The sequence below is a fragment of the Crocuta crocuta genome, unplaced genomic scaffold, assembly GCF_008692635.1.
Source record: "Crocuta crocuta isolate KB4526 unplaced genomic scaffold, BGI_CrCroc_1.0 scaffold134, whole genome shotgun sequence".
NCBI lineage: Eukaryota > Metazoa > Chordata > Mammalia > Carnivora > Hyaenidae > Crocuta > Crocuta crocuta.
The window spans coordinates 1659700-1685115 of NW_027530183.1; the positions used below are offsets into that span (position 1 = coordinate 1659700).

Genomic DNA, 25416 nt, shown 5'->3' on the forward strand with positions numbered 1-25416 from the left:
GGATGTACACAGACCTCCTCATATCACTCAGCAGCCACCTTGAAAGGCGGTATGACATGGGGCCAGGAAGCAATGACTCTAAATAGCACAAAGCTGAAAAGGAGATGTGGAAAACATCAGCCCCCTTAATTCAGGCAGATTTCTTAAATAAATTATCTTAGTAGCCACTTGTCTTTTGTAGAGCAAATGGATCCAGCTGGCTAAGCAGAGAGTAGCTATATCCCAATGACCACTATGTTTCTTCTTCCCACTGTGAATTTCCTTTATTTCCTTGTGTACTGTAGTGTCTGAATGGAGACTCCCCCAGGACCGATTTTTTTTTTTTTTTTTTTACTTTGGTAGCTTTTATCTCTGTTACTTCTGACCTGCTGTGATGTCAGCTGTCCTGATGGATTAATTTTTCATAGCGAGACATGCCGTATTTATGGTCAGAGTTTTTTGTGACAAGACACATGGCTAAAATCACTGTGCCTAAGGAATTCTGATCTAGACATAAAAATGCATTTCTTTTATGTGATGCTTTAAGATGAAAATCTAATTTGAAGCATCAGATCTTTTCTGTTTTCCCTTTGGATAATTTTCTTGCAATATCTTCATCCATTTCATTGCTCTAGAATTACTGCTGAAAATGTAAACTATTTCCCAAACTAAGAACAGGGAATGGCCAATGACTGTATGCTCAAAACATTGCATTTGGACACACTGTCATTTACTACACTGTTCTTATTCTTCTTTGTCCAGGTAAGTGTCAGCTATCAAAATATGAGTAGGCCTTGTATTTTTAAGTCATTTCAAACTAAAACAGAGGAATAGTTGGTTTTATTGATTTACTTCTGTTGAACTATATGTTATGTGTATAAATTATAAGACTGTATAGAATAAAAGGAAATAATGAGATCTTGCCATTTTCAACAACACGGTATGGACCTACAGGGTATAATGCTAAGTGAAATAAGTCAGAGAAAGTCAACAATCATATGATTTCACTCATGTGAATTTAAGAAACAAAACAAATGAACAGAGATAAAAAGAGGCAAACAAAAAACAGACTCTTACATACAAACTGGTTGCCAGAGGAAAGGTGAGTGGAGGGAATAGGTGAAATAGATAAAGGAGATTAAGAGTACACTTATCTTGATAAGCACTGAGTAATGTATGGAATTGTTGAATGTTATACACCTGAAACTAAAATAACATTGTATGTTAATTGTTCCTCAATTAAAAAAGTAAATGGATAAATCCATGGAAACCCCCCAAAAGAGAGAGAGAGAGAGAAGGGAAAGAGAAATACAAGCATTTCATTTTGCCTGAGTGAGAAGCTTTACTTTTGTTCTCATGCATACTAATGATGCAACATAAACTTTTGTTTTTAAGGTTGAAATTCATCATGGTTTTACATTTCTCATTTTTTAGTGAATTCATTTATGCTAACTATCCTTTAACAGAATATGTCACCCATAAGCTAGAATTGCTTCAGCTGTGTTTTTCATATATACCACTGGTGATTCTAGGAAAAGGACACATCGGGACATTTAATCAGAGAAGTGAGTGGTCAGGAATGGAGCTGGGTTAACAAAAAGGAAATCCGATGAATGGCCCCACGTTACCCACAAAGCATAACTTCATTCCATGATTAGTATTTTATAGTTAACTCAGCATCACAATATAGTTTTTGCCTGGAGACATGTTTAGATAATGGGCACAGACACACACTCTTGTTTTGTACACAGTTAAAAACTGAAAGATGAGTTGTTCTATTTCTAAAGAAACATTCTGCTAGGTTCAGACAAACTCAGGAATTTCAGGATCTAAGATGATACCTTTTTTAACTAAACTGTGGTGAGGAGAAATGTCAGACTGGCCGGCGTACCCATATGCCAATATCAACATGAGACTTCGCTTTGCCAGTGCCCTCTGTCCCCCGCACACCACCTTGGCCTCCCTCTGCTTGTTTTGCTCCTTTGCCACTCTGGGGTGAGGTTACTGCCTGCTGCACCACTGTGTAAGCCATCGTAACCCTTTCACTGCCAGACTCCACGGATACTACTTCTTACAGAAAATTGCTGCTGTCTTCTGAAATATCATGAAATAAAAGATACAGTCTAGCCAGCTTAATACTTCCATTTTCTACAACTTACTCCATTTTTCTTATTCCTCTAGGGATTACGTTCCACTTACCCTCGTCAACCCTAACCCCTCAATCCGTTTTCTATTCTTTTACGCCGGCGGTTTGGAGCTCCTTGTATCTGAACCCTGACACCTAGGAGGAGCCCACTGCAAGAATTAGTGCATATGAGGGGCAACTGGTCAACTCACTTCAGTCAAGTACATCTACCAGTGTATTCTTTGCCACTTTTGGAGACAAGTGGACAAAAATCTGTCTATAACATTGCTTTCCTCTTTAAAAATAATTTTTAGTACCATCTGAGTTCCCAGATAACTTCTTTCTCTTTATTTTTTAAAGCAATGTTTTTGTTAATGTTTCTATTTTTGAGAGAGAGAGAGAGAGACAGCATGAGCAGGGGAGGGTCAGAGAGAGAGGGAGTCACAGACTGAAACAGGCTCCAGGCTCTGAGCTGGCAGTCAGCACAGAGCCCGACACGGGGCTCAAACCCACAAACCGTGTGATCATGACCTGAGCCAAAGTTGGACGTTCAGCCAACTGAGCCACCCAGGCGCCCCAACTGTTTTCTCTTTAAATGTTGAGACCCTATAGACCTCATTCCATGTGAGGTTAATTTTTTTTTGTAAGTGATGTGCTTACCTCTCCTACTGTGGAGTCTTCAAACATGTCACAGTCATCCTTGTTATTAGAGCATCTGGCACTTACTAAACTGAAACACTGTGCTTCAAGTCAGGAGATCTAGTTTTAGTCCCAACTCTTGTCACTGATTAGGTATTTGCTCTTAAATTCATTGGGTGCACTCTCCTTGTCTGTTCTCTGTTGGACTGAATCTGTGGTTCTCAAACCTGAATGCATTTAGGATCTCTTGGGCGGCCTTTAAAGAAAATGTGTGTGTGTGTGTGTGTGTGTGTGTGTGTGTTTTGGGGATGGGGGAAGACAGGTATCACATCTGGGCCCTCACCTAAATATTCTATTGAGTTAGGTGGTGTGACAATCTGTGCATTAGAAGTTTTATGTATCTCCCTTTGTGATGCTAATGTGCAGCCAGAGCTAAGAAATCACTAAATTAGATGATGTGTGAAGTTTCAACCAGCTCTAACGTTCTATGATTATAATATCCTTTTATTTTTTTAAATGTTTTTAATGTTTTTATTTATTTTTGGGAGAGAGAGAGAGCATGAGCAGGGGAGGGGAGGAGAGAAAGAGAGACACAGAATCTGAAGCAGGCTCCAGGCTCCAAGCTGTTAACACAAAGCCCGACGCAGGGCTCTAACTCACAAACTATGAGATCATGACCTGAGCTGAAGTTGGATGCTCAACCAACTGAGCCACTCAGGGGCTCCTAATATGATCCTTTTAAATAAAGTACTGACTAGGTACTTGTTTAAGATAATTTTGTAGATTTGATAAACACTTTGATAGATGGAAGAACAAATGTTGCATGATTCAAGCTCTAGGAATCCCAAAATTTCAGAGCACGGCCAAATTCTAGCCTTGTGTAAGTAACAGTAATCCATAAGTATACTTAAAACATAACATTTGTTTTAATGCAGGAAGTATTACAAATGAAATACCATACATCATCCAAGATCTATATTTAAGATCTTGTAGGACTTTTTTAATGAGAAAAGGAATATATTGAGGTGGGTCTTAAGGGAAAGAGAAATAAATATCACCCTATTCCCTCCAAAAGTGACAAATCAGGAGGTTGTGTTAAGTGTGTTTTTTTTTTCCCTAAAGACTAAAATAATTTGTACAGATTTATCCTTTGAAAGGCATTCTTCTTTTTGTTTTTGACTAATCTATGTAAGCACCTTACTTTGACTATAGTCTTGAGCAGCTTCTGAAGTTTCAAATGCAAAACATGCATCTTAAATGTGCTAATCCCAACACTAAGCAGAAGCACATGAACAGCTTACTGAAAGACCCAAATGGAGGGTGCAAACCCCTAGGTAAATGTACTCTCACAAGATAGATTTGAGTCTCTGGTTGTTTCCCTGATGGATGTTGTATCCATGATGCCAAACCTCTCTCTCGCTGACGCACTTGGCTTTTCTTCTCCACAATGCCCTCATGTGAAAAAGTTACTGTCCTCGATCTGCAGGGGAGCTTGCAAGCGTATAGTACCTGCTCACCTTCTTTAAGGCTGTTTCTTCAGGTAGCCCTGGTGACTTCTCTTTTGAAAGCAAGTGAGGATAGAGTGAGAAGATAGATGATGGCTGTCAGATATACTGATGATTTCATTTGGAGCATAGTGTCCATCCGCACCTGAAATCATTCTGTGCCTCCCAAATTCAGTGCATCCTAAACCATTCAGAAAACTTAGGAAACAATTATGCTTTCTCTCTCCCTCTCTCTCTCTCTCTCTCTCTCTCTCTCTCTCTCTCTCTCTCTCTCTCTCTCTCATTTAAATCCAAGTTAGTTAACATATAGGGTAGGCTTGGTTTCAGGAGTAGAATTTAGTGATTCATCACTTACATATAATACCCAGTGCTTATCTCAACAAGTATCCTCCTTAATTCCCCCATTCCCTCCATCTAACACCTGGACACAATTATGCTTTTATGAGCGATTTTGACTTCTTACCCTCCATATTTTCCAGAGCCCGTCCCTAGCTTGTCGTGGCAGCAGGAGAACGTGGACTCGGATGAAGCGCGTCTCTCCCCACAGGCTGGGTGCCTGATTCGTCAGCTCCTGGATGAGGACAGTGACCCCATGCTCTCTCCTCGGTTCTATGCTTATGGGCAGAGTCGACAATACCTGGATGACACGGAAGTGCCTCCTTCTCCCCCAAATTCCCATTCTTTCATGAGGTATGTTTGCATTGCTGATAAGCAAATGCATCATCACTATGACTTTAGAAAGAACAGGAATGGTGTCGATGGCTAGTAATTTTTTAAATTAAATTGTAAGTCTGTGGAAGAACCTACTGGGAATACTCCATCCCAGTATGCAGGCTCTGTTGTAATTTTTCAGTTGACCTAACTGCATCATCACATACTGAATTTCCATTAGCACATCCTTTCCAAAGCTTATCTAAAATGTAACTTTGGGGTCTGCAGCACATTGTTCAGTCCAATCTTTGCTAATTGTAAATGTGAGCAAGAGAAAGTTAGACCTATTTAATAGATGGGACATATAGAGCTCAGGGTCATAAAGTAAATTGGTAGTCAACTTTCTCTTATTTGAGAGGATGAAGACCATTGGGACACCCCCCCCACCATGCTGCATCCCTTTCCCCAAGCCCTGCCCGGCAGGCAAAGAGTTCCCCACACTGTGTCCCTCACAGGCGACGGAGCTCCTCTCTTGGGTCCTACGATGATGAGCAGGAGGACCTGACACCTGCCCAGCTCACACGAAGGATACAGAGCCTTAAAAAAAAGATCCGGAAGTTTGAAGATCGATTTGAAGAAGAGAGGAAGTACAGAGTAAGTGCCTCCTTGCAGGGTTCTCCCTGACCCTTCCTGTCCCCTAACATGATGACATGTCAGCAGCTCAGAGGAGTGATGGAAGGTCAAGGGAGATTTCTAGAGAGCCTCAAAACAAAAAGGCAGTAAACGCTGATAAGTCCCAATCATCATGTATCAGCATTTTCCTGGCACAGGGTATTCTTACAAATAATTGAACGTTGTAGTTGACATCTTATGCATTTATCAATGAAAAGGAATGGGAAAAATCATTAAATGACATCTTCTAGTTGGCTAAAACTTTATTCAAGATTATCTTCTAAAACTTCATTAGCACTGACCTCATTCTACTCCCAGATCTATCTTAGTTAGCATGGCCCCCAAGAGTGGCAAAAAGGCATTTGCATGGTGGTTACAGTGTAAAACATATACCCCCCTGCTTTCTGTTCTATTAGCCTGACAGCCTGACAACAACTCATGAAAAGGGGCCATGGACCTCCTGGAAATCCAGCATTTTAACTCTGAGGAATTCTTTGAAAGTATCAAAAACAACCACACATAAAGGATAGTGGAATTACACCTGTGACGTTTGCTGTGATTGTTCATGTTTAATTTCTTTTTCCAGTACTACTTGACTTTCCCTTCCTCTTTAAAACAACCCATCACCAAACTTTTCTTTTTCCTGCCCAATTTGAAAACATTTATGTTAACTATTCCCTTTTCTCAGCCTTCCCACAGTGACAAGGCAGCCAATCCAGAGGTTCTAAAATGGACAAATGACCTTGCCAAATTCCGGAAACAACTTAAAGGTAGGTAAAGTTCTAGACCCATAGCATGACTTCTGTAAAGCAAGCCACCTGTGCAATTCATGATCTCACCACATCTTGACCACTGCTGAAATATTTTAGAAAAGACCAGTTCCTTGTCTCTGCTTCCCAGTGCATGTGGTGTTCAGGGGACCCCTTGTCCTTGTCTGTCCATGACTCGATCATAGGTCAACTCAGATCAGATAAGATGCAAATTCTGCAGCATTTCTCCATTTAGCTGAATCATGAATTTAAGTATGGTGGTTTCAATTCAACACTTATTAAACACAGATGCATATGAAAAGAATTTGATCCTTGTCCCTCAAAAAGCATGCTATCTTTTAGGAGATAGTTGTAAACAACCAAATAGAATAGAAAAGGAAAATAACTCCAAAATGAGGTATGTAAGTTATCCAGAAAAAGTTGGGCCAGCAGTTGAGTGCTGAATAAGTAAATACCTGTAAGCAGTAAGGGAGAGAGTATAGGAAACATCTGTCACATTCTGAGAACAGCAAACCTGTTGGTGTGGACAAAGCATGGATGTTACATAGCTAAAGCTTTCCCAGCAATTTGGGTTAGTGAAACATTCCACATAATCTAAGAAAACGTTGACATTTTCTCAGGCTTTTACATAATAACCCAAGGATTTCAACTACTGTTATAAGAAGATAATTTCTTTTAAAAAAAGATGGGAGCCTGGGAGGCTCCGTCAGTTGAGTGTCTGACATCAGCTCAGGTCATGATCTCACAGTTCATGGGTTGGAGCCCCACATCAGGCTTGTGCCTGGAGCCTACTTTGGATTCTGTGTCTCCCTCTCTCTACCCCTCCTCTACTTACACTCTGTGTGTGTCTCTCTCTCAAAAATAAATAAATATTTAAAAAATTAAAAAAAATAAATTTAAAAAGATGGGGCTAAACAGTTATTACCACCACAGAAAAGCAATCTGGGTTCAGCAGACATCAGTTCTCATGTTACACCACCTCCAAATCTTTTCAACTAGAGTCAAAACTAAAGATATCTGAAGAGGACCTAACCCCCAGGATGCGGCAGCGAAGCAACACGCTCCCCAAGAGTTTTGGTTCCCAGCTTGAGAAGGAAGATGAGAAGAAGCAAGAACTCATGGATAAAGCAATAAAGCCCAGTGTTGAAGCTACGCTGGAATCCATCCAGAGGAAGCTCCAGGAGAAGCGGGCAGAAACCAATCGTCCTGAGGACATTAAGGTGTGGTGATTCGGTGAAGGCCCCAGCTAACTGGTAGTCCTAAACCATTCCCGTCAACATGGTAGAAACACAGGACCCAACACATAGGCCCCAGTGGGAGGAGAGATGTGGTGACGCCTTTGCAGACCTCCCACACCCTCTTCTTCCACACTCTTAGATGTCTATGGAAGCAGACGAAACAGCTTCCGAGTGTTATCACTGTAGGTACTTTGGTTTATGACTACAAATTGGAAGCAGAAAACTCTGTTGTACAGATCATAGAAGGATCTCATTCAGGCTAACAGACGGTTTGATGAGTCTGAAGGATTATAGACAGACCTTTGGGACTGTGTAACTTGCGACTGTAGTCACCACCTGGGCCATTGAGCTGAGCCCCATGTGCCTTGCCACCTTGCTTACCTCAGTATTCAACGTGCCTCTGCTGCCACATGGGAGATAAAAGTAGCTGCTGGTGCCTCTGCTGTGCTATCCATACTTCCAGCAAAAAAGTCAGGAAGAGCTAATTCCTAACTGAGCTTTGAATAGAGCTCAGAGGAATTATTGTATGAGGATTCTCTTTAACGCTACTTGAGAAAATTTGTTTAAATGAAGAAGTTGGGATGTTCATAAATGTTTCCCCCTCTTTCACTTCTCTATTCTTTATGTATTCAGGATATGACCAAAGACCAGATTGCTAATGAGAAGGTGGCACTGCAGAAAGCTCTGCTATATTATGAAAGCATTCATGGACGGCCGGTATGTGAATATACTGAATTTTTTTATTGGGGTGAACTCTTTGGCTTTAGAAAGGAATCTTCTGTGTTCAGTATTTTACACTTGAGTTTTCCTGATGTTTATACAATTACTACATATTTTCACTAGAACTAACCTTTCTGAAGACTTCTTCAGAAGTCTTCTACTCTGGAGCAGATGCAGAGTTTGAGTTCCAAAGAAAAATTAGTTTGCAACTAACATTTAGTCATTCATGTTTGGCTTCAGAAGGACAGTGATGGAGAGGTGTGTAGATTATAGATTAGAGCACAAAGCCCTAGAGACTTCACTGGCCTCAGATCTGCCCCTACAAGCCGTGACTGGCTCTAGGCATTCTTATCCGTAAAATGAAGGTGTTAAACTAGTATGATCTACCCTAAAATTCAATCTCTCTTCAGTGTAGTTGTAACCGGTGTTTATCTGTAGAGAAATTCCAGCCACCGTCCTGAACCAAAAGTGTGAGGAATCCGAAATATGGCTTTGCCTTTTCACTGCAATAGGAAGCATTTGAAGAGATTTGTTATTCAGCAAGCGTGTTTATTGCATGTTTGTGTGAGTCCTGGGGGAGACCGTGACATGATAGGCTTCTGCTCTATTCCTTAAGGAGCTTGTAATCAGATATCCTTGTCAGTTACTCCTAGTGACCTTCTATTAAGAGTGTTGCCAAGCACCCAACAAAACAAGCTCTTAAGAGCAGGTGTTAAAGAAGCATGAAGTTTATGTTCCCAGAGGGATTTTTATATAGGCAAAATGCATAGATCTCTCCTCCAGCCACAGCCCTGGCGGTATTATGGAGATGGTATTTTCAGGTAAAATATACTCTTTTGAATAAAGAATTGCTTCCAAACTAGAACTGCACTAAACTCTAAGATCTGTGAAGGCAGGAATTCTGGGTTTTGTTCACCAAACAGTGCACCTGTCCTCAGCATCTAGTGCAGAGAACTGGTACATACCATATGCCCAGTGAACTATCCGTAGATTGCATCCTCCATGGTATTTTGGTTCTGAATTTATTAGGTTTAAATTAAAACAAAAATCTGGAGCTGCTGCTGATTGATTTTGCTGGCCTGTCCCAACAGCGGAAAAATACTGGTGCTCTGGGATAATGGTTCTGTTTCAAGCCAAGTTTTGTTTTGGATTTTTTAAAGGCATTGAACCAAATAGTAAATGCAGTGGAGCACAAATATATTGTGAAACTTTGTCCTTTTCTCCTGGAGGAATCAGCACTTGTAGAAGTGGAACTGAACTCAGCAGAGAGAGACCCTTCTCCACTGTAGGCTCAGAGGCTTTCAAGTACAGCTCTCCTCATGGCTGCCAGGCAGGCAGGCAAGGAGGTGGGACTCATGTGCTTTCTTTCTCCATGTTCCTTCTTCTCTTCTCGCTCTGTGGATTCACATACGACATTGAGAGACTCTTTTAAAGACTTCCTTGCCTGAGGCCCCGAGATCTCTCAACTGCTTTCTCATTCCATTCTTCACTATCAGTTCAGGGGCTGTTTCCAAGTGTTTGTTGCTCAGATTTGGGCACAGATCGTCTCATTCTGCCTGGGCTGAGGCCATGTACAGGGACTAGGATGGGAAAACCTACATTCAAAACCCAGCCCTACTGAGACCAGTCTGTTGGCTTAGAGCTACTGCAGTAACCTCAGAGATGCCTGTTCAAGGTTGTCATGGAGACTGGCTGATAGACACACGCACACATATTTACCTGTAGGCTATCTGGCCTGAGGTGTAGGGTATGGTGGCTTGGCAGCAGATTTGGGGAGCTGCCCAGTCAATGATGTTTTCACTTTTGCTACAAGTATATATGTTCTTCTGTCTATGGCCTACTTCTTATTAAATGATAGAATCAGGAGAAAGAACGCGTATTTTTTTTTTAGCACTCTTATTAGGAATGTAGGGGTGCCTGGGTGGCTCGATGGTGAAGAGTCTGATTTCAGCTCAGGTCATAATCTCACAGTTCGTGAGTTCAAACCCCACATCAGGCTGTGTTCACAGCCTGGAGCCTGCCTCAGATTCTGTGTCTCCTCTCCCTCCTCTGCTTGTACTCTGTCTCTCAAAAATAAATAAACATTGAAAAAAAATTTTTTAAGGAATGTGAAATCTTAGTTCTTGACCCTGCTTTGTTATTCCCTTTTCTTCATTGCTCTTCTAGATGTTGGAAGAATACCCTTTTGAGTCCAGATTCTAGCACCTCATAGGGCAGGGAACAAGTGCTCTAGAACTTTGAGTGGCATTGGTTGCTGGATCGCAGTCAGACTCTATGCCTCCCTCTGGAACATGATGCTCCACCCTCCTCATGAAAAGCAGAGTTCATTTGATATCTGGCCAGTGTGAATATCAAAAAGTGAACTTTTCATTCTTAGATTTGTGGTGTTACCATGGACCCTGAACTGTAAATACCATTTGGGCAAACTCTTCTTAAAAGAAAAATACATGTATTTCCAGAGCAAAACTATCATTCCAAATTCTAACTGTTGTTTGGTTTTGGTTTGTTTGGTTTTTTTTTTTTGTTTTTTTGTTTTTTTGTTTTTTAGAAAAGCACGTGCTCAAAGCTCATGGGTTTTTGCTGAGTCTACAGATTCTCATTTGAAAGGACAATAAATGACTGTCAAAATCACAGGCCAAAACAGTTGTCTGCTGCTTTGTAGATTTTTTAAATACTTGTTTGCTTTAACAGTACACTCTACAGATTGACATATGTATGAAAAACAAAAACACACTCATTTACATAAACCTCTATTAGTTACTATGAAAGCATGTCCTTTTTAACATTTAAGGATTAATCTTATCAAAGTCCATGTCACAGGAAGTATAGCACATAACTGTAGGTCACCATATTTCCTTTACAGACCACTCCTTGATGGTAATGTAGAGGGGAAGGAATGAGCTGCTTGCTCATAGCTTCTAGTTTCTTCTTGATTCTGTTCCTCATCAGTAGATTTTAAAGTTGTATTTTAATACCTTGGGAACTAACATGACACTGAACACACTATGTTCGAATTTAAATGCAAACTTCTTAAGTAAATACTGCCCTTTGGTTATCTGCTATTTGGGATTATCTGATCTTTGCACCATCTACCTTTTTTACCTGATAAAAGATGGAAGAGTTGCCTCTTTCTGAGTCGATGGGCCAAAATGCAGTAGTTCTAAGAATCCATCTCATGTGTCTTCTCCTGCCAGTAGTTCTATGACTCAGAGGTATGCCTCCACATACAAACTCAAATCACGTGTTTTAAAGAAGATTTTGAGGTGGTATATCTTCTTGTCTGTGGCATAATTTCTCATAAAGCGGTGCTTCTGTGCTAGTGTTGATAGCTAGAACTCAATGTAGGCAGAGCTCTGAGCTTGGAAGGCAGAATTCTTTACATTAAGAACATAACTTGGTCAAACCCTATTAGAGGAAAATGCTTCACTTTGACATTTTTAGTATGTCTTAACTGTGTTAAGATTCTACTTTACTTCACGTCTTGCTCATATGTGAATGGAAAGAAAACCAGGCTGGGAGTCAGTAAACCTGGGTTCCAGACCCCGATCTCCTGCCTTGGGCAAGTCATTACCCTCTTGGGTACTTAGTTTCACCATGGTTCTACTTCTATCTTTATCTTCAAATTAAAAGCATCAGTCATTCTCTCTTTGACCTTTGTTGCACTGTCCAGGTAACAGACCCCAAATGCATATTTCTGTAGGGAAGTTTTATCTGAGGCTAAGACAAAACCATCACGAAAGATAAAGGCAGGCAAATGCAGTTGTCTCATCAGTCCTTTGTAATTTCTGTCCAAGACATTCCTCTACTTAAATATGGGTTAATTATTGGCTGCTGTTCCCATGGTACCTGGAAATACTATCTGAGACTTTAAGAGCAACCAGATAAAGTGGTAAGAGACAGTAGATGATTTCTTTTAATCAAAAGCAAAGACAGAATGAGAACTGCTACCTTCACCCATTATATCTTCATATCGAGGCTTTTATATTGTCCTGATTTGTATGCAAAAATACATCTCAGTAATCACTCTATTCCCACACTAGAAAGCCATTCAGAGCTACCACATAAATGAAAATTGAATAAAGGTTTGAGGCAAGAGGAGTGAAAGTATAATAGAAAATAGTGTGTATTACATACTTGGCCTAAAGTCATTTCCAAGCAACTGTAGATCATAAGGATTTTCTAATCTGAATTCTATAGTTTACCAATCAGGAAATTAAGGCTCAGAGAACTTTACCGGCTCATTTAAAGGTCAGTTCTTGGTCAATAACAGAGTCTCCAAGCAGACTATGACTCAAGAATAAGAGACATCGACTTCCAGACAGTTTTCCCATGGACCATTTAATATCAACTGACTCTTTGTGAACAGTTCAGCCAAGGCCCTTCTTGCTTTGTTTATGTAACTATTGGTTAGATTTTTGGCTCATTTAACAAATCCAGTACTGATAATTGCATGTGACATGGCTTTATGGTGAGTGAAAATTATATTAACTTAGAGTGTCACCAAGCCTTTGGCTTCAGATATATTTCATGAGAATAATTCTGGTGTAAATCAAGTAGTATCAGTCCTTTCCACCTCTAAGACTTAAAGATATTTAATATTTTCAGTGTTTAGATATTTCCATCAAGTGACAGTGTTAACTTTGGTGTAATTATGATAGGTTTAACTCTCCATAGTCAAAAACCAGACTCTTTCAAATCACTCACAGGTGATTAGTTCCTGTAGAGCATCAATTTAAAACATGAGCAATTCATGGAGTATCTAAATATCAGTGTCATAACCCAAAAATTAAGCCAGTGATCCTTTTCATCTCCTCCCACTAGAAAATTTGAATGAAGAATTAGAAAGGAAATTGGTTTCTGTCAAAATTGCCATAGCTGTCTGGTTTCACCAGGTAAGTCTTCTTTTAAAATCCAGACCATCTACAATCCAAAGACGTTTATGCCAAGCAACAAGTAATAGGATGCAAGTCCACAATGGGGAAATGCTAGCTTCTTATGGTTATTTTTAGTTTGTTTTTTGGTCACTAAACTATTGTTTATCTTGAACAATAGTATTTCCCCACATGTCATGTGTTGAAAATTAGGATGTGCCTTAACCTCAAATGCAACACATTTAATGAATACATCTTGTATTTTAAAAGTTATTCCGTATGTTCCAGCCCTAAATCTTGTCATTTTGCATGTGAGATTGTACAAGTGACTCCATTTCTACTCCTCAGATTATCTGTGGCTGTTGTTGACCTCTTGTTGATGTATGACATATAGAAAGGAGTACAAATTATAAATACATATCTTGATGCAGTTTCACAAAGCAAACAAGTCCAGGCAACCAGCATCAAGAAACAAATGTTGCTGATCCTCTGGAAGCCCCCCTCCCAGCCCCTTCCGGTCCTTTCCAGGACCTCCACTGCATGAAGGAAAACCACATCTTGACTTCTAACACTGTAGCTTCTATTTGATTATTTTTCAACCTCCATAAGTAGATTGTTACAGTATGTATTCTTTAGTGTCTGACTTAATTTATTTGTCTTTATTTGTGTGAGATCAATTCATGATGCTGCCTGTAGCTGTGGCTCATTCATCCTCATTCTGTATAGTATTCAATTTGGGGAACATACCTTATCCACTTTGTTGTTTTCCATGTGGATGGTTTCTAGGTGCTGCTGTGAACCTTATTCTGTATGGCTTTTGGTGAGCCTAAGGCCATGGTTGTTTGGTATCTACTTAAGAGTGGAACTGAGGAGTCATATGTCCAGCCTTAGTAGACACTGCCACATAGTTGTCTTGAGTGTTCCACTCTTCAAGGCAGTGAAGGAGAGTTTCCATTCTTCAGCATTCTTGCTGATGCTTGGCACCGTCTGTCCTTTCACATGAGCTGTTGTGGTATGTGCGTCCAGAAGTAACATCTGTAGTTTGATCCTTAGACACTCTTGTGTAAAATGATGTCTATGTTCCCGTCCACTTTGACAATCATCTGTGAAATACAAATTTTAAAATTCCTTTTGATATGGTAGCAAGAAAAAGGAAAATGCCATCCACCTTTTAACATTGTGACATTAGGAACAAATATACAAAAGATTACTTAGTGCTATAAATAGAAAATAAGTCCACAAGGTGTTTTTGCATAATGGTAGGATCCTATCCTGGCACATGAGGTTTGTCCAAAGTCCACTTATTGTTGATCACTTTGAGAAAGGCAAATATAAAAGGGTGAAAAGGAATAACCCATTCATGCATAATCCACAGTTGTCTTCAAAGCTGGAGGCCCAAAAGGCCCATAAGAGAAATGGTCAAAGCTAATGCTATTTGTGCTTCCTTATCTCTGTAACTCGTGCCTTATGTGTGCACAGAAATAAAGCAAGACTTTGTTTTAGAAGACTAACAGCAAACTCAAAACAAAGATACTTAATCCCTTTTGCCATTTAAGTAAACAAGTAAACTGCATGCATACCTATACATTTTGCATACATATTCATGTTTGAAATAATTTTGCAGATATTCATGGAATATTTCCATTATGTCAGGCACTGAAATAGCTTCCAGGGATACAAAAACACAAACACCTGCTATGAAGGGCCTTACAGTCTTAAAAAGAAAAGAGATGAGCCAACACATAGTTACTATAGGGCATAAAATGTGTCATCCACGGGGCTGCTCTAACAAAATACCATAGATGAATGCCTTATAAACAACAATTTATTTTTTCAGTAAATTATTTTTCAAGTGAAATTTACTTTTCACTTGACAATAAAGTACTAAAAAAAAAGAGAGAAATTTATTTCTCACAGTTCTGGAGACTGGGAAGTCCAAGATCAAGGCACTGTTAGATTCAGCATCTGGTGAGGGCTCTTTCCTGGTTCACCAACAGCCATTCTCTTACTGTCCTTACATGACAGATGGAGCAAGGGAGCTCTCTCTTTTATAAGGGCACTAATCCCACTCATGAGGGCTCTACCTTTATGACCTAATCACCTCCAAATGCCCCAACTGCCTAATCCATCACATGAGGGATCAGGTTTCAATAAAGGAGACTGGCAGAGACAGACATATTCAGTCTATAGCACAGCATGTGTGAAGTTACAAAGTATACACAGGGTGCAGTAGATGATGCACAGGTGAGTGAGCAAGTCTTCCAGAACAGGGGATGTTGGAAGATGCTGCATGGGGGAGGTGGCTCTTGATCTGGAATCTGCCAAACCAAGGAGCAGAGAGGAGGCATTTGCAGGGTATATGGGACCAGGCGGAGAGGTAGGAGACAGCCTAGTTGATCTCTGGAGCTTGAGGTGTGACAGGAAGGAGGGAGGAGCAACAGATGACGAGGGGCTTCTAGTCCCGTCTCCCAGGGGGTTGTCCGTCATTGCTCCCAACTGCCTGGAGAGGCTGTTCTTTTTCTTTTTTTTTTTAATTTTTAATGTTTTATTTATTTCTGAACGAGAGAGAGAGACAGCATGAGCAGGGGAGGGTCAGAGAGAGGGAGACACAGAATCCAAAGCAGGCTCCAGGCTCTGAGCTGTCAGCACAGAGCCCGACGCGGGGCTCGAACCCACGAACCCGTGAGATCATGACCTGAGCCGAAGTTGGATGCTTAACCGACTGAGCCACCCAGGCGCCCCGAGGCTGTTCTTTAAACATCTGTGAGCGCCCTGCCAGATTTTAGGGCTCGAGGACGAGTCAGTCCATGTGGTCTCGCAGCAGATGTTCCTTGAATACCTACCGTTTGCCAGAATCTTGTTTTTAAAAACAGTTTCATGGGGAGAGAAACATGTAAAACTCATGGATTACAGAGCCACACAGTAAGTATAATAAAAATACATGCTTCTTCCCTGGACCCGAAACACCTGGGAAGTCTGGTCATAGCTTTGACTGATTGATAGCAATGCCGCTAATTTCCAAAGGTCTGCCGCTGAAGTCATTATTTTAACATTCACTGGCTGAAAAACATTACCAGTTTTTGTACATTTTGCAAAAATGGCAAGAGTGGAGTTGAATCATCTATTTCCCCCGGGGCCCCGGCTTGAGCAGCTGACAGCCTGACCCACAGAGGCAGGCTTCTCAGCTGTGTCGCTCTCGTTTCCAGGTAACCAAGAATGAACGCCAGGCCATGAAGCCGCTGTATGACAGATACCGGCTGGTCAAACAGATCCTTTCCCGAGCCAACACCATACCCATCATTGTGAGTACAGTGCCTTTCTGTGGTTGATTCCCTCCTGGAAGGGGCCCTGGCTATGTTGAGAGCGCCCTAACCTGCCTTCTCATTAAAGAGTAGTCTTTAAGAGTTAAAACCCGTCGTGAATGTTTATGGCTCATACGCTTGAGGAATGCAGAATTTACCAGACTACTGAGATTACATTTGCCAAAAATGAGCAAATGTGAAGCTGATAGAATTTTGTTTTCTTTTGGGTGACACGCTTTGACATACTCATCAATCTAACTCATGCTGGGCTGACCCGCCACGCCCCCCATCCCTTTCCTCAGAGACACAGTGCCAGCAGGACAGGGCTGTGCTTTCTCTAGGCCACTCCAATCCACAGACCTCTCTGGTCCCGAAGACCCGCTGTTAATAATCATCTCTCTCCCTCAAGAGAGGGATAGCCCCCCTTGGGAATCCTACCTAAGAAGAAACCCTCTAAGGAACTCAAGAGAGCCTCCTCTTTTTGGAGGCTGCAGACAAGCATGAGGTAGAAGAAAAGGAAAGGAGGCCACCATCCTCCAACTTACATGTAATAGCTTTGGCCAGAGAAGGTTCCAGCAACTTGCCATCAGCTCCGGGAAGGCCTGTCAGGTGCTGGCCCAGCTTGCCCTCCTCCCATATTCCAGTCTCAGCTTTTCCACCCAGCTTGTGAGTGGGCGTTAATGGCCTGTCCTTCTCTTGGGGAATCACTTGCCTCTGGTCCAGTGTTCTCTCCAGGAATGCTGGGGGCTTCCTCTGCTGGCTTTTTAAACATTTCAGTCAGCAGACATGGCCTTGCTTTTATGTGGTTGTTAAAATGCATGCTTATTTAGCTGCCTCTCTTCTGTTGCTTTAAATCTCTTTGTTTAGGGGAGCCTAGGTGGCTCAGTCTATTTATCGTCTGACTCTTGATTTCAGCTCCAGTCATGATCCTGGGGCTCTGGGATTGAGCCCCCCATGGGGCTTGGGATTCTCCCTCCCTCCCTCTCTTTTCCTCCCTCTCCCCCTCTCCCCCACAAATGCATTCTCTCTCTTTCACATAATCTTCTACAAAAGTAAATTGTCGTTTCTTTTTTTTTTAAAGATTTTATTTTTAAGTAATCTCTGCACCCAACAGAGGACTCAAACTCACAACCCTCAGATCAAGAGCTGCATATTCTGCTGCCTGAGCCAGGCAGTCACCCTCCTTGTTTCTTTCTTTTTAAATTTTTTAATGTTTATTATTTTTGAGAGAGAGAGAGCCTGTGAGCAGGGAAGGGGCAGACAGAGGAGACACAGAATCGGAAGCAGCCTGAAGGAGGCTCCAGGCTCTGAGCTGTCAGCACAGAGCCCAGCATGGGGCTTGACCTCATGAACCTGAGCTGAAGTCAGACCCTCCACCGACTCAGCCTCCCAGGTGCCCCGCTCCTTGTTTATTTCTAAGCCTGAGATATGATCTTTATATTTCCTTTGACAGTGTACCTGTTCATAGGAATGAGGTTCCAGAGACTTTAGGAAGGTATATTAGAAGAAGCTACTTTTCTAGAAATTTTTTTGCAAAATAAATAGTAAACTAACCAACGAAAGGATTAAATCTAAGGAATTCTTTCATTCTCCAGTTAGGAACCCTTAGTGCCCCTAAATAAGAGTCTCTGAATAAGGTGAATGTACAACAGGGAAGCCACCTGCTGGGCCTATGTTGTTCTACTTGAAGCTTGTAACAGTTCCAGGGCTCCCGAACGTATCGTGATCAGGGAGCAAAGAGGCTGAGGAGCACACATTTCTCCTCAGGTCTGTTCTGCATTCGGTTAACACACTCACGTGCGGTTTTGGCTCTCCTTGGTTTACATGGGTGGGCTCCGGAGCAAGGCACTTGCTTGGACAAAAACTTTGGTTGTTTCTGGTTTTCTGGGAATTTTTGGTAGGGGGGGAATTGGGTTAGAGTATATAGTTCAAAGGCAGTAATAGACCCTAGTGACTTGGAGGCAAAGGCCTGGTGGGAAAGAGAGGGGGGTTCACAGTGTAACCGCCTGTCACCACCTGTCACAGGGATCCCCCTCCAGCAAGAGGAGAAGCCCTTTGCTGCAGCCAATTATCGAGGGCGAAACTGCTTCTTTCTTCAAGGAGATAAAGGTGAGGCCCTCCTGCTGCTCACCTCATGTTTAATCTGCATCGCTCTGCTCTCCCAGCCTCCCTTGGGCCCTCGGTGGTGGCTTCCTGTAGTGTGCCTTCAAAATCAGTAGCGCGCAGAACCTGTGAACAGCCCTCTCTTACTGATACTGTGGTCAAGCTGCTTTCCTTCATTGCATCTCATTCCCCTGCTTGTTTTGGTGTCTTATTTGTTGTTTGTTTTGTTTTTATTTTGCTTTTCAGGGATTTGGGGAGGAGGAAGCAGGTTCACAGTATTTTTAGTTTTGTTTTCTTTTTCCTGTCTTTGGAATGGATTTTCTGTATTCCAGAATCTTTTTTAATTAACTCATTGGGTAACTTCCACAAAAGTCTTATTTACTGAATTATTAGAAAACCCAAAATCAACTGAGGCAATATATATAGCACACAACAAAGCACTGTCATTTTACAGACCGATATCTTCCTTGTCTTTGACAGTTTGCTGGTGGTGCACTTTCACCCACTCTTCCTTCTTTTTGACTTTCCCCAAACACATTTAGTCCTCAGGGCTGATTGTATAATCTGCTCTTAATCTGGGAATATAGTACCATCGCCAGCAGTCACTGGAATATATGCTCTGTTTTCTGCCCTGGTAGGAATTATGGATTTTATGCAGGAAATCCTTGTCCTCAGTGGCTGCTTTTTCTGGAAAGGGAGTGCACACCATGCCCGGGGGTCTGTGCATCTCTGTAGGGACCTAACTGGCCTGGACCAGGATCAGCCTCTTTCATGGTTTTGTTTTTAGACAGCTGAATAAACTGAACTGCCTTCTACACGGTTCTAGAGATGAAAAGTCAGATTCATTTTTTTTTAAATCCGTGGTTGTTTTTTAGCAGTTGTTTAAGTTGGAAAGGAGTGTCAAACCCAAAGCAGAAGTGACTTTCAGGAGTTTCACTTGTCATATATCTGTGAAAGTTCCAAGCTTGGGGGAATCATTTATTCACTGTAATCAGGAAAGGTGTGCCTCGTTCCCACAAGAGACACCCATTGAGAACTGCCCCATTGTCTTGCCTGGTCTTCATCATTATGATGAAAGGAAGGTGCCAGAACTTACACCATCTTCTCTCTTATTTATTCTCTTCCTTTTCTTACTCCTTAGGGACCTTAATTAAATACTTCATGGACCTAATTTGAAGGTATTAGGCAATGTTTGTGCTCACTATTCGTATTATTTTAAGTATATCTTGCTTTATGAAAATGCTCTAAACATAAAATTTAGGCAATTATGCTATATTGTATTTTAAAAATTGGAGCTATTTTCTTACAATAAGACTTGATGTTGATGAAAGAAGACAGATTTTGTCTGGTAATTTCACACAAGAATGAAATCACCATCATGATTTGTGTATGAAAATTAGCAATTCTCTTAGAAGCACACAACAGAACTGTTACTAGATAAAAATGTGTTCTTTAACACATCCAAAATATGACCATTAATAATTGCCTCACTAAACAAATGGAAGATATATTAATGATGACACTGTTCCAAATCTTCTTGTTTGGCTTAGTTTATCTTTTACACAAGTATAATTTGGCCACAGCTCTTCTCCTGGCCCACGTGGTGGTCAGAATTTCAGATAATTTTGCAATGCTTACATTACTTTTGTAAATAGTGTTGTCTTTCAGTTCATTTTATTCCAACTAGACCAGATTATTAGCATGTGTTTGGATTGTACTAATTTTTGGCAATTCTGATACAATTTAGAATTTGACGTCGGTGCAGATTAGGAGATTGTATGGTAGGAAACCAGCTGTGTATGAAATAGAGCCATTCAGGTTCTGGAGACTGAGATCTTCCAGCCCAGAAATCCTAGAGACAGTCTAGTCACTTCTCCTTACCAACATAAGAATTTCCTTTAAAATTTATCCAACAGAATAGAGACACTATCTCTAAGAAGTGATTCTATCCTGAAGCTTGAAAAGTTTACAGCAATGGAGAAGTAAGGTCACTCATTCCATGAGCTAAGCACCAATATTAGCTAAAAAGTAATTTTATATTATTAGTTTTATAATTATCATTATTGAAATACTAAGAAATAATATATAATGTGCAATTCCCGAATATAATAACTTTGACAACTATAAAAATGATTTAAAATGATAATATTCATAGTTATTATTAACATATGACTTTCTACTTAATAGGCTTAGTGTTGCCTTCTGGAACAATATGGAATGAGCATAACTGCTAGCTCTTCACATCTTTACTGTCACCTGCCCTGTCCACTCTCACGCACACTCTATGGAAGTTTTTTCTCCCAAGTTCTTCTTCCTGTTCCTCATGTGATATGGGTCCCAGACCTCCCAGCCACCCAGCAGTTCTGCTGTATAAACACATACCAGACACAATGATCCCCGGAACTGAACATTATTTTAGATATGATTTAGCCAGCATGACAGTGGAGCAAAGACTGATCCTGATCTTTATCTGGACACCGAGGGCCATGCTTCCTACAAGTCTATGCCTACATGACCATCAGTGTATAGTGAGTTCACTGTACTCTCTCTAGGGCACATGTGTTCAGCTTCCACACTGCAGACATTTGGAGCCAGATAACTTCTTATTGTTGGGGGCTGGCCTCCATCCACCAGATGCCAGTCGTGCACTACTTCTGCCCCTTTACCAAAATATCTCCAGACCTTGCCAAAGGTACACTAGGGTCAAAATGACCCCCAGTCGGGAACCACCGCCCATGGCCCTATCTCACTGCCTATTTATGTGGTTCCCAGCTTTCTTTTCCTCAGATTGCTTGCCATCTACGTGTCCACTTTTTTTTCTAACCTACATTGTATAACCTTGAATTTTTCCATTTAGTTACTTGTCACACTTCTATATACCAGCCTTGTGAAACTGATTAAATCTAGATATTGTAGTCCAGCATATCGGATATTCCTCCCTGCTTTGTGTTATCTATGCATTCTGTGAGTGTGCCTTTTGTGTCTTTATCCAAGGGATTGATAAGTACCGAGCTGGGTCGGGTACAGGACCTGTTGTAGACTTTCCTCTGGATTCCTGCCACCACTGCATCATCACCCTGCAGCAGTTTTCACCATCAGTTTTCCTTTCACAGATCAGCTCACCTCAATATTTATTGAAATACAAATATTATGCTAATCCTATCAAAAGAGGAAAAATTGTTAATTTTTATAATTTGTCTTAAAGGAGTCATTGCTAGTCATTGTTGATCACAGATTTCTTTTCAATCGTTCAGACTTTAGTATTGATCACTTCTAGAATCTACCCAATATGCACAACAACTTGATGGTCTTATAATTTGAAGATCTAGGTTTATCATTTCTCCCCGCCCCCCCCCACTTCCTATCTATGATTTTCACAGCTTACTGAGAATGGTTTTACTCAGCTTCATCTTTAATTACATGGAGTTCCCATTGTGTGCAAGACACATTCTCACGTTTTTAAGTTCTCTTAGGGCCTTGGGGTGTAATTGATTGGGCCAAGACCCCTGACTTTATTTCTTATCTGCCTTTGGCTATAATATTCTCCTCCAGTAATTTGTATTTTTCTTTTAAAACCGAATTACTAGACTGTTTGACAGACATGAATGAAGCACCTACTATATGCAGGCATTGGCTAGGCTCTGGGAGCATCACTGACCAGACAGGCCCAGATCCCTGCCTCAGTGCAGTTTTCAGTCAGGTGGTTCCACCTGGTCCTTCCTCATCCAGGAGAGCAGGGGGTGGGAGGCAGGAGGCTGGTCTGCGCTACCTCTTTGTCCCATGTAGCTTGAGAGGTCCATATGTTATCTCAATTCTAAAAACTACATAGGTGGGAATTGTTACTTCCTTTTACAAAAAAAAGAGAAACTTTAAAATTATTAATTTCAAAGTCACTTTTACTCTATAAATTTTAAAATATCTTTAATGATTTCAATTTTTAAAAATTAATAATGAGGCATTTACTTCCAAGCAAAGAGATTGAAGATTTGACATCACAGCAGAAGGGAATCTGGGAAAGCCACCTAGTTTTGACCAGTTTTGTCTTCATGCCTTCAGAGCAGTGCTTTCACCATAGTTTTTCAATAGCCATATTTTTTTATGATTTATCTTTGCTGTTTATTTGTTTATTCACATTATTTCTCGTTGGAGGCAGCATTAGAAACATACCAAATTTTATGGTAAGAAAACCCACCTCCAGCAGTTTGCATAATTTGACCACCGTTGGTAACTACTCCCACCTTCTGTGATTAATTTGCTGCATTGCACTGAAGCCACTTGGTTTAACTCCAACAATTGATGTTGTACTTGGTGTTGTTCACATAGCTATGCCCTTAACCACAGTTTTAAATTTTTCAGATATTAGGATATCCTCATCTGACTGTACATTTTGGCAGTAAATTATGTGTCTTAAATAAATCTTTCATTTAGACTAATACTGTTACACTTAGACTTAACATAGCTTCAAATTGGCGCTAAGAAACTCTGATTTGACTTCATTGTTTTTCTAATTGGATTGCCAAGACAGAGAATATCATACTCTTCTGAGAATCTTGGATGCTGAAAAATACAGCCATGGCCCTTGGAATCTCCTTGAAAAAAAACTTGAGTTTTATGATCCCAATATGGGAACTTAAAAGTTTTGCTCTTTTCAAAACTTTCTTAAAATTGTGTGCATCAGGCAACCACAAAATATTTTTTAATCTGAACTCTTAAATAGAAAGGCTGTATTGTTTAATTTCTCAGGATGTTCATAGCTTAATAAAAAGCACATTTTCTGAGATCCACAACTAATGGAATCCTTAAAGCACTGATTGCTGGTGGTGGATTTTTGTCATGTGTTGTCACAGAGCTTGGGATTTTTAGATTCTTTTACTACAGTTGATTTAGGGTATAAATTATAATGGTGGTTCCTTCATATCCTCAGTCTTGACAACTATTAATTGTGCCATACACTATTTTTTTATAGTTTTATAGTTTTTCCCCCCTACTGAGTGGCTGTATTTAGTGTTAGTGTTATTTAGTGCGTTCATATAGATCCTCAGTTATATATTGATAATGTATATTTGTGTTGCTAAATGTAGATACAGAAGAAACTATATGTGGTATCTAGGTAATTAGATGATTGTTACCTGGTACTTATAATGAAAGAGGGCCAGGAAAAGTAACCAGGATTTTACTGGGGTTATTTTGCATCTCCAGGAAGAAGATGAGGGCTCTGAAGATGACAGCAACACAAAGCCAGACCTCACAGTCACTCTGAAAACCGATTTCAGTGCACGTTGCTTCCTGGACCAATTTGAAGATGATGCTGATGGGTTTATTTCCCCAATGGATGATAAAATACCATCAAAATGCAGCCAGGACACCGGGCTTTCAAACCTCCATGCTGCTTCAATGTATGTATGTCATTTTGATGGTGGTGTTGAAATGTTTTTGGTGAAAATACCGTTTTTAAATATTTTAGCCTTTGTATCTAAATAAGTTGTCTGACAAAACAGAAGTGACATACCTGGGGTACATCTGTGTGAATAGAATGGTAATTTTTTTTTACTTCCGCTCAGCATTTGTCTATTCTCCATTGCATGTTATTTGAGGGAGCACTCAAGATCTTGCTTCAACATTCAGGTCTCTAGAATGACACTGTGTGGTTCTGAGCTCTTCAGCGCATCATTTAACAAGTACCAAGTGCAGAAGTCATCTTTCTTTCAAAGCAAAATATGAAAAAGTGCCATGGGCACTAAGGTTTCATAGGTAGCAGGAGCTTTGCGGGAGCCCTTGGGAGCTCTGTCTGTCGTCAGGGTGCTTTGGCTTTCAAGGGATGGGAAACCGCCATTTCTGCTGAGCCTCGGCTCCCTCAACAGCTTTTGCATTTTCATGCTTCTCCCCTCCTTCTCCACAACTCTGTTGAATTGCGCATTCATTATGTTTATAACAATTCCAATTTAACCCAATTTTCTTGAAATTTTTCTGCCTCTCCTAGACCGGAGCTCTTGGAGCATCTTCAGGAAATGAGAGAACAAAAGAAAAGGATTCGAAAGAAACTTCGTGATTTCGAAGACAATTTTTTCAGACAGAATGGAAGGTAGTGCATGCTTCCTTTCCCCTCGCTTCTCCCCCTCCACACACATAGCCCTCTTTTGTCCCTGTCAGATCTATGCAGTGCTCCAAAGCTGGGAAGCCCTCTGCATCCTCTCTGTGACCTCGTCCCTGGGTTTGTGCCCAGGGTCCCTGGCAGTTTACTGCGAGATGGTGAGGTTCGTATGATCCTTCAGCAAGATAGTATCCAAGACTGATGTAAATCCAGCGAACATTTATAAAACTAACCTGTCACATCAAATTCTAATCTTAATGAGCAGCTTGAAGCCAAGTTTCCAGTTGATAGCACCGGTTTTTGGTTTTGGGTTTGGTTTTTTGTCTTCATAAACTAGAAGGAGAAATAAGGAAAGGGCAATTCTAAACCTTGATGTTTCTAGGCTCATTTTAAAAGCAAAAGTGATTGTTGTCAGGTTTGAATGAAAAATATACAAGAAGCTGTAAGTCCACAAGATTGACAGGGTGCCTTTCTCTAGCACATTTCAAGACATGGTATAATCAACCTCGTAGAATGTTATGCTAGGGAATAGTGTCCCCTGTTTGCTAGTGATGCAGACAGCCCTTACTCAGGTTGCAGTGTGAGACAGGGAAGGACAGGGAGTAGATTTGCATCTCTTACACAGAAGTTCAGTTTTAACATTTTAAAATGATTTCATTTTAATACAAATTATTTAAGCAGTATAAATATAGTTTCTCTTTATTTTTTTTTCTGAGAGAGAGAGACAGAGTGTGAGCAAGGGAGGGTCAG

The 25416-nt window shown here is 40.7% G+C and overlaps 1 protein-coding gene across 7 annotated transcripts in view; it reads left to right on the forward strand.

The window, feature by feature from the left end:
- FAM13A (family with sequence similarity 13 member A) overlaps positions 1–25416 on the forward strand; it is a 374408-nt gene that overhangs the window by 342499 nt on the left and 6493 nt on the right. For 4 of the 7 annotated variants that reach the window (XM_077765111.1, XM_077765110.1, XM_077765109.1 and 1 more), the window contains 9 exons: positions 4728–4938; positions 5415–5553; positions 6260–6341; positions 7341–7561; positions 8213–8296; positions 16377–16472; positions 18498–18581; positions 23775–23971; positions 24556–24657. In XM_077765111.1, the coding sequence (XP_077621237.1) occupies positions 4728–4938; positions 5415–5553; positions 6260–6341; positions 7341–7561; positions 8213–8296; positions 16377–16472; positions 18498–18581; positions 23775–23971; positions 24556–24657 (1216 nt within the window). The other 3 variants (XR_013335363.1, XM_077765113.1, XM_077765114.1) reach the window with 3 other exon arrangements.